This window comes from Sinocyclocheilus anshuiensis, unplaced genomic scaffold (assembly GCF_001515605.1).
Source record: "Sinocyclocheilus anshuiensis isolate Anshui unplaced genomic scaffold, SAMN03320099.WGS_v1.1 scaffold420, whole genome shotgun sequence".
NCBI lineage: Eukaryota > Metazoa > Chordata > Actinopteri > Cypriniformes > Cyprinidae > Sinocyclocheilus > Sinocyclocheilus anshuiensis.
The window spans coordinates 1,123,655-1,133,315 of record NW_015557082.1 but is presented as its reverse complement, the minus strand read 5'-3'; the positions used below and the strand labels follow the sequence as shown (position 1 = coordinate 1,133,315).

The window sequence follows — 9,661 nt, the reverse complement described above, 5'->3', positions numbered from 1 at the left end:
GCCCGTTAACAGAGGCCAGAGACGCTGAAGACGGACGCACAGAGAAAAATACTGTAGCAGGCAGATCACTCACTGTTCATGATGCACGAACTATTGGAAGAAAATCCTCAATATTGATTTGGGGGTTTATATGAATGTGTTTCATAAAAAGCTAGTCAGAACATTCTGTTTTTGCTTCAAATTGGGTTATTATTAAATCAAATTATGTATATGAAATTATATTAATAAATGATATGAAATGATATGTATATGAATTATATAACTAAAATTAAATAACTGTAATTACAGATTTAAGTTAAATAAAGATGTCAGTCTTTATTTTTCTTCTTTTTAGGGCAGCAGTAGCTCTAGCAGCAAATCAACCATCCACATCAAAAGCTGCAGGACAGCCCACATTTCAGAAACAAATCAAAAACAAATAAAACAAATACTACTGTTCCAAATATTCTGTATGTTGCTCAAAATATATTGTGTTCAGTTTTTTTTTACCCAGACATTTTCAATTAACACATTTTAGAGCTGTAACAACAATACCATGAAACTGTGATATTTTTGCTTAAGGTTATCATACCGTCAAAATCTCATACCAGCCCATGCCTAATATACACTACTAAAATAACACTTGATTTTTTTAGACTAATAAGAGGAAAATTATTTTAATGTTATTGCTGATAAATGGCAGATATTTAAATTCCATAGCATTTTGTCAAAATAAATGACAAAAGGCATTACAACATTGCATAAAAATGGATTTTGTTTTTGACATTTGCTTGAGACCATTTTTAACAGTGCTATTAAAATAAGTGTTAATCGATACAGTTGCGATAACATGCAGCTCTAATTTTTGGTGTCTAACCATTGTATACTATTAACTGTATTAACAATAGTGAAAAAAATCTAACTAGTGACCAAAAAATGTTTGCATAACCTGGATTACACAAAGTGAGGCAATGTTTAAATGGACATTAACATACCACATGATCACATGTGACTGACAGAGTTGCGTCCATCTCCTCCCAGTCCTGGATGTGGTCCGGAGAGCTGCATTTGAGTGTCTCCAACCACCCCGGACACTTTCTCCTCTTCACGTCGCTTCAGACATGCCGCTTTTGGGTTCAGGTTGCGTTCTAAATGAAAATGAAAGTAAAAGCACAAAATTAGAGATTGATTCACCGAAAGGGAAGTCCAATACTGAATTTTAGAAAAGTTTAACTGTTCATTTATCACAAAGCATTTCATTGAAATTTACAAGGCCAAGTGAACAGATATCAATCAATATTATTATAAATGAAAATATTTCCGACATATTTCCCCATGAATATTCAGTATTACTCAGAAAATGTCAAATTATACAAGTCAATGCTGTTTTATGTCAGTATTAAAGGGTTAGTTCACCCAAAAATGAAAATCCTGTCATTAATTACTCGCCCTCATGTCGTTCCAAACCCGTAAGACCTTTGTTCATCTTCGGAACACAAATTAAGATATTTTTGATGCATTCCGAGAGCTCTCTGACCATTTGTATTACAGTCTAATCTAGTCCACCTTAATTAAAAGACCTTAATTAATTTTTTTTAAACAACGTATCCGCGTACATACATTGCATACGTTGTTTTTGTAAACAGTGTATCCACGTACGGTGTTGCTGACAAAGAACAGCATACATTGTTTACGTATGTGATACTCTCCAAAATGGCGCTATAGGGTGACGCGGAGGAGACAAATTGTTGAATAAAGTCGTTATTTTTGTTTTCTTTGCGCACAAAAATATTCTCGTAGCTTTGTAAAATTATGGTTGAACCACTGATGTCGCATGGATTATTTTAACTGAGCCTTGATCGTGTTAGGATCCTTGCTGTCTATGGGATGGTCAGAGAGCTCTCGGAATTCACCAAAAACATCTTAATTTGTGTTCCGAAGATGAACGAAGGTCTTATGGGTTTGGAACGACATGAGGGTGAGTAATTAATGACAGAATTTTCATTTTTGGGTGAACTATCCCTTTAAGGAAGAAAACACATACCGCGGACTTGTTGCTCCAGGTTTAGGATCACGTTGACGGCCTGGTGCAGGATGAGCAGTTTGGTCTGGGGTTTGTCGTTGGTCAGGTGCAGCTGGCACATGCGGCCAAGCTCTTTGAAGGCCTCATTGATGTCATGCACGCGCAGTCGCTCTCGTACGTTGTTCGCCACTCGCCGCTCTTTCTCCCGCTCGACCTTTAACTCTGGCGGCAAATCCTCATCATCTTCATTGTCTTGACTGTGAAGAGATAATAATATATATAACATTATATATAACATATAAATTCCGTTTTTTTAAATTGTACAATGAACTGAAAATGTACTTTATTTAAATAAAAAATTAAATAAAATAACATTTTCTATGTTTAACACGGTGACATGTAAGCTTTGTAGTCCAGGTGCCTGCTGAAGTATATTAGGTGTAAAGTTGTGTACATAAATTACTTATAAATCTCTTAAATATAGTACTAGTCAAAATTTTGGACACACCTGACAAATGTCTACTCATGCTAAATAGGTTTTGGATCTGAAGGCTTATGCATAAATGTGTGAAATTACTTCAGTAGAGAAATATGTTGTCTATATGTACCATTCAAAAGTTTGGGGTGGATAAAATGATTCCATGATCCTCCAGAAATCATTGTAATATGCTGATTTGCTGCTCAAGAAAAATTTCTTATTATTATCATTGTTGAAAACAATTGTGCTACATATATTTTATTTTGCTTATTTATTTTTGCTTGAGTAGGACTAGACAGTGTCCAGAATACATGCAAACTCCTTCAATGCGGTTAAGCATCCCATAGTCCATTAGTGTTATTTCATAGTTCTGCTGACTTTTTTCATTTTCACCATTTCATGATAAAGAATGAGAATTTGTGTCCAAACCTTTTACTGGTGTAGTATAGAAACATCAATTTTAACCCAATTTTTAGATCAGGAGATGAATGAAAAAATTCATATATATAAAAAAGACAAAAATACAAATCTGCTTTATATGCTGCTTTGCAGACAATTGTGGATTGAAAAACAGACAATTCTAGTTTATACTCATGAAACCGTCCTATATAGGTCAGAGTCCCACCTGTGTAAAAATCATCTTAGCGTTTTAATGGCTTTGAATTTATTTTGTGCACAATAACACACAGACATTTAACCTTTAAAAGTGATCAAGTGTGCATCCGGAGTCTTTCACAAACATGCACTCTATGGTGGGAGATAGACTTACTCTTCTCCCTGGTCTGATACACATGAAAGGACTTGATGGGTAAACACCTCCTTTCTGAAAACAATGTGAGAGTTTGGGAGGGGGAGGGGGGAGAACACTATAAAACATGGTATTTTGGGTTTTGGGGAAGCCCAAACACTTTCAAATCAGGCCTGGTATGGTGTGAAGAAACATTCGAACAAACACAGAAACTTATTAGACATTTGTTGTAGGCGATCAAATTAAGACCATGCAGATTTGCTTCAAACCATCATGTGGTTGAGTGTTTATGGTTTCAAAATCATTCAGCCATTAGTTTAGAGCAATGCTTAAAAAAGCGGTTTTGTACCTTGATCTGGGGCGAGACGGTTTGCTTTCCTTCTTCTCTTCCTCAGACTTATCGGCCACGGAGGAGTTCTCATCTTCCTCCTTGTCTTCCCTCTTAATATCGGACTTGTTTGATGAATGCGTGGCATGGGCCAAGCCTCCGGGCAAACCTGAAGCCAAAGACAGGAAATCGTTAAATGCATCCCGCTGAAACTCACACACAACTCTCAGCATTTGCATCTGTTGTTTACATGTTCAGTTGGTTCAAAAGGAGAAATTGAAACTTCTACTCACTGTTAAAACCCTCTGGTGCTCCTCCAGGCTGTGGGGTGCCTGAAGCATGAGCGGACTGCAACAGGGTGCTGCTGGGAGGAAGGCAGGCATGGTCGTCATGATGGCTTCCAGCCTGCAGACAAGTGCAACAAGGGAGAGTAATTAGCACATATCAATACCCACAGGTGCATTTTTATTGTTTTGTGTTACACAACACCACATACAGCTCTAAACTAGAGGCCTGTTATCAGTGTTTGTGAAGCTAGTTTGAAACTGTAGTTGCATGTTGTTCCAAACCCATAAGACCTTCGTTCATCTTCTGAACACAAATTGAGATATTTTTGATGAAATCTGAGAGCTTTCTGACCATGCTTAGACAGCAATGCAACTGACACGTTCAAGGCCCAGAAAGTTAGTAAAGACATCGTTAAAATAGTCCATGTGACATCAGTGCTTTAACAGTAATTTTATGAAGCTACGAGAATACTTTTTGTGCTCAAAGAAAGAAAAAAAAAAAGACTTTATTCAACAATTTCTTCTCTTCCCTGTCAGTCATCGTCACGCGTTCATGGGAGGAGGAGCCAGCCTTGTTTACAAGCAGAGGACGATACACGCTGTACAAAAAACAGTCTTCGTAAAGATGTCTGAAGATTTCGACAGAGGATGACTTTGAATTTTTTCGTCAGCAGCACCACATGCATGCATCATGGTACTCTTGTAAATGTGCATCAAAGACTGACACAGAAGAGAAGAAACTGCTGAATAAAGACGCTGTTTTTGTTTGTTTGTTTTTTGCACACAAAAAGTATTCTCATAGCTTTATAACGTTACAGTTGAATTACTGATGTCACAGACTTTAACAATGTTCTTACTACCTTTCTGCCTTGAACGTGGTAGTTTTGCTGCTGTCTATGCAGGGTCAGAAAGCTCTCGGATTTCATCAAAAATATCTTAATTTGTGTTCCAAAGATAAACGAAGGTCTTAAGGGTTTGGAACGATATGAGGGTGAGTAAATTAGTAAAATTTTCACTTTTGGGTAAACTATCACTTATTTTACTCATAAGCGTTATGAGTAAAATAACGGTACGAGTAAAATTACTCATTTTACTAAAAATATAATGCATTGTTGCTAGCATGGTTATCGGCCAATAACTATAACTTTCGTCATCAAGTTGATAATCCAAACAAATCACTGAATCTAGGGTGACCATACGTCCTCTTTCTCCTGGACATGTCCTCTTTTTGGACCTAAAAAAAAAAAATGCGGCCAGAATTTCTAAATCGCCCAAAATGTCCGGGATTCGGCTTTTGCTTTCTACAGTCGCCATTCATTGTGTGTGTTTTTGTTTTAAAGCTCTGTGCGGGACTCACTCCCTCTGAATTTCTGACCATTACTGCCTGCTCCCGCAAACATTCTAATATTGAATATAATTTTCACTCATCAGGCAGCCGCTAACAATAATCGGAGTATTTAAATCACTTTGGATGCAGCTCGTGTTGGATGCAGGGTTGCCAAATCCACATTTTTTTGCACGGAACTGCAAACTTTTGCGGAGGGTTGATTTTTCTCCCATGGGTTAAAGGTTTGAAATATTGCATTTCAATCAAGTTCAATTAAATTAACTCCCTAAATCAACCAATTCAGTAAAAACATGATGCCTTGGATGCAAGTTCATGTTATCCATCTGTTTGGATCATACGTTAAGTGCCTACACTAACCATGGTAGAATGTTTGTTGCTTAGGGGCAGTCCTGGGTTGGAGTAGGACTGAGGGAGACCCCCCATAGATCCACTGGATGTGGAGACGGCACCCAGTAGGCCGTGCATGTCGGCATGTGCTCCAGGAATTCCCGGGGCCTGACCCACTGCATGACTTCGCAGCACATAAATGGCCTCCTCCAGCCGGTCTTCCATTTTGTTCTGCTGTGGAGAAAAATAATTTATATTTACCTTAAAGTATACATAAGTATATATTACAAGTTATTAAACTGAAATAAATTTCTCTGTAGAATAAAAAGCACAGATGCTTTGTGCACAATGAGGCCAAAAACAATCATTAAGACAGCTAAAAAGTCAATATTTAAAAATATATATATAAATAACATAATATTAAAACACAATACATTTTATTTAATGTTTTTAAGTAGAGCATTTTTTTAAATATAATCTAAAAATGTTGTCATTGCTAAATGTGGTTTTACATCAGTGTTGTTATTGTTAAAGGGGTGGTTCATTGCGATTTCACTTTTTTAACATTAGTGTGTAATGTAGCTGTTTGGCATAAACAATATCTGCAAAGTTACAAAGCTGAAAGTTCAATGCAAACGGAGATATCGTCTTTTAAAATTCTGACAGTTTAATGCCACAAAAACCCTACCAGCATCGAACCACCCCTTTAAGTAAAACTAAAACTAAGTTATTGTTGTTAGTTGAAATAAAGTTGAATTTTTTTTTTAGATTAAACGAAAATTAGAAATGTTGCACTGGCAACTCACAGAAATAAAAAAGTACTAAAATGACTAAAACTGATAAAAAAAGAAAATTTTAAGCTAAATAAAATTAACGTGATAAAAATAAAAAAGCAAAACTACAAAATCTTAAAATATAAACTGAAATACCATAAGAGCTAAATCACAATATTGATTAATATTTTAATAGTATATAAATAATACTAAAATAACACAGTTTGTACATTTGTCTAATCAAAGAGTGACGCTTGAGGCGTTAACATTGGGGAATGTTCAAAATGGAACTTTATAAACCTACCAGTGCATGTAGTCCACCCTCATAGTTAGGAGACAGAGCAGTCTGGCCAGAAGCTCTCGACCACTGTGCTGCACCTGCTGAGGAGAACATGATATATAGCCCGAGTGTGAAACATCTGAATGCTGATGTGCCACTACGACAGCAGATGGCACTCTAGAGCTTCACATTCACACCTTGACCTACACAAAGCCCATCAATCTAAAGAGAATGATTTATGATTCTTCAGGCTTCTTCCTCTGCGTACACGTTTTTGTCTTGGTATCTTTCAACACAAACTGATCTAATGAACCAGGTCAAGGTTTGACGGAATAAGACATCGTATCTGACTTACTTGCAATGCCCTGAGGGGAGGCGACAGGAGTGGAAGGAGTGGAGAAGTTGTTGCTGTTGTGGTCCGAAGGATAGATCTGTCAATCAAAAACACGACTAAATATGAAGCACTGCACTCCTTCAACTATGGCTAATAATAATCCATACCCAAAGGATCACTGAAAGTCTGAATTCAGATGAATTCAGGAGACCCGAGGCATACCTCCATACAGCGTATTCCCCAACATGCACGTCTTAACACGTGTGATTTGTATGTTTGTCTGTGTGTGCGCATACATGAGCGAGTGTTTGGGAGGGAGGGGGCGCTGGCGGGCGGGTGGGTCTCGGGCCAGCGGAGAATACAAATCCAGCAAAGCGATATTTCTCTTTTGCCTGTAATTTGATTTAACAGGGAGAAGTGGGATGGGAATGGAGAGATGCACTTCTAATTACAGAGCCATCTGCCTACTCCTGGAGCCCGTCCAACTCCACAGGCAGCTGGGCTGAAGAGGGGAGGGGTGAGAACAGTGGGGGGAGAGGTCTTGCTGAAGAAGTAGTAGGAGTGGAGCAAAATAGACTGCTTGATTATGTAGAAACCACATAAAAGAACAAATCAGGGAGGGGAAAAAACCTGTGAATGGCCCTCTTCTCTTAAGTTCACCAGGAAACACATCCTCACAATGATTTGTTGATGCACTTGAGAAGATCAAGGCAAGCCCAGACAATGGCACTCTAGAGCTTCACATTCACACCTTGACCTACACAAAGCCCATCAATCTAAAGAGAATGATTTATGATTCTTCAGGCTTCTTCCTCTGCGTACACGTTTTTGTCTTGGTATCTTTCAACACAAACTGATCTAATGAACCAGGTCAAGGTTTGACGGAATAAGACATCGTATCTGACTTACTTGCAATGCCCTGAGGGGAGGCGACAGGAGTGGAAGGAGTGGAGAAGTTGTTGCTGTTGTGGTCCGAAGGATAGATCTGTCAATCAAAAACACGACTAAATATGAAGCACTGCACTCCTTCAACTATGGCTAATAATAATCCATACCCAAAGGATCACTGAAAGTCTGAATAATGCTATCCATCTTTGACTTCACATGGCCAAATGCTCTTTCATGGTGATTAATGAAAGCTCACTCACCGAAGCAAGAGCTTTTCCGATCTCATCACCTGAGCTGCCTGCGACTGAACCTCTGCTTGCTGTGGGAGAGAACGGGAGTACTTATTAACTCCATTCATTACGTCAATGTCATGACTATTCAAGTGATCCATAATCTGCTAAAAATGTCCATTCAAAGTCTGAATGAAAGATTGAAGGCCATTTCCTCTAAATGACAGTTCGAGTTCAGACTAGTCCAAGGCCAAAAATGATTTTACAAGAAGACTCAACTTCAAGATCCAATCTGAACTCAATTACAAGCTCATTTCACAACCTAGAGGACATTAAATTCAAACGACGAAGGTAATTTACCCAAAATGCTGTCTGATCCATTCATGGAGGATGTGTGGCTATAGGCTGCGGAGCCCGAATGGAAACCATTGACGTCAGCTCCATGCAAGGGATAGTTCTGTGGGAAATAAACCGTTATTGGAGCTTCTGAAATGAGTCATAATTTAAGCCCTTCTCCAAACCTTTCAGAAGACATACCATTCTGTCTTGAGGGTTTATCGCAGAGAAGGAGCCTGGCTGACTGATGTGTGGCGAATTCCCCAGCATAGCTGTGTATCCCGACTGACCTATGGATCCAGATGGGGCCCAGGGGTCCGAAGAAGAGTGTAGGCCCTCTGCGAACACAAAGACAGATGGCCAGGATCAATAACAATCAGCACAAGAACTTATGTGGATGTCTATTCTAATCCAAAGAAAATTTGTCTGTGTATGCTCCTAATTTCAAATCAAACAAACAAACAAAACTATTGCTTAGTCTATTTGCAAGCATGCCTACGTGAACAACTTATGTACACATTAATATTAGAATTTACGGCTTGGGGAGATAAGGAAAAAACGATTTTATTTCCCCATATACACACCTTGCATGTAAAAAGATCCTGGGTACACAGAACCAGGTTTGGAGCCTGGGTAGGCAGCACCATCACGGATATAGTCATCGCCAGAGGTGGCAGCATAAACCTGCATTTACAAACAAGGACATAAAGAAACATGGCGTTCACAGTAACAGGACAAAATATCCCTAGCGAATCGCCTGCACTTGAATGCACAACTGATATGGAGTCCATGAAGCTGGCAAGCGCATTGTGATTTTTGGTACAAATGACGTGGACGTGTGTTTCCATAGTGCCCCCTCAGATAAAGTGGCAGGGACAGAGAACAGAGCATGCTGGGAAATGCGCCACGGCCATCTCATGGCACAGTCGGCGCTTCCTCTCGCACTCCCATGAGCCAAAAAGGAGAGGGAGGACAGCTACAGGGAGCACCATCACTAAGAGCGTCCAAATCAAGCTAAGCACACTGGGTGTTGACATATTCCATAACGTGGAAATGGAAAAAAAAGATATGTTTTGTTTATAGTATTCACAATAAAATTATCTGGAACCGATAAACGGAACCGAATTATGATCGGAAATTCATCTGAATTCAGGAGCCGCGAGGCATACCTCCATACAGCGTATTCCCCAACAAGCACGTCTTAACACGTATGATTTGTATGTTTGTCTGTATGCGCGCATACATGAGCGAGTGTTTGGGAGGGAGGGGGGCGCCGGGGGGCGCCGGCGGGCGGGTGGGTCT

The 9,661-nt window shown here is 39.1% G+C and overlaps 1 protein-coding gene across 4 annotated transcripts in view; it reads right to left on the bottom strand.

Annotated features, from left to right (window-relative positions):
* The window catches only part of LOC107676964 (transcription factor E2-alpha-like), a 32,576-nt gene that overhangs the window by 4,279 nt on the left and 18,636 nt on the right, over positions 1 to 9,661 (bottom strand). For 2 of the 4 annotated variants that reach the window (XM_016471719.1, XM_016471722.1), the window contains 12 exons: positions 8,944 to 9,043; positions 8,561 to 8,697; positions 8,384 to 8,480; positions 8,054 to 8,112; positions 7,815 to 7,890; positions 6,596 to 6,672; positions 5,549 to 5,752; positions 3,850 to 3,961; positions 3,578 to 3,725; positions 3,250 to 3,303; positions 2,024 to 2,259; positions 975 to 1,127 (listed from right to left, as the gene is read on the bottom strand). In XM_016471719.1, the coding sequence (XP_016327205.1) occupies positions 982 to 1,127; positions 2,024 to 2,259; positions 3,250 to 3,303; positions 3,578 to 3,725; positions 3,850 to 3,961; positions 5,549 to 5,752; positions 6,596 to 6,672; positions 7,815 to 7,890; positions 8,054 to 8,112; positions 8,384 to 8,480; positions 8,561 to 8,697; positions 8,944 to 9,043 (1,446 nt within the window). In that variant the 3' untranslated portion in view covers positions 975 to 981. The remainder of the gene's footprint in view (positions 1 to 974; positions 1,128 to 2,023; positions 2,260 to 3,249; positions 3,304 to 3,577; positions 3,726 to 3,849; positions 3,962 to 5,548; positions 5,753 to 6,595; positions 6,673 to 7,814; positions 7,891 to 8,053; positions 8,113 to 8,383; positions 8,481 to 8,560; positions 8,698 to 8,943; positions 9,044 to 9,661) is intronic. The other 2 variants (XM_016471720.1, XM_016471721.1) reach the window with 2 other exon arrangements.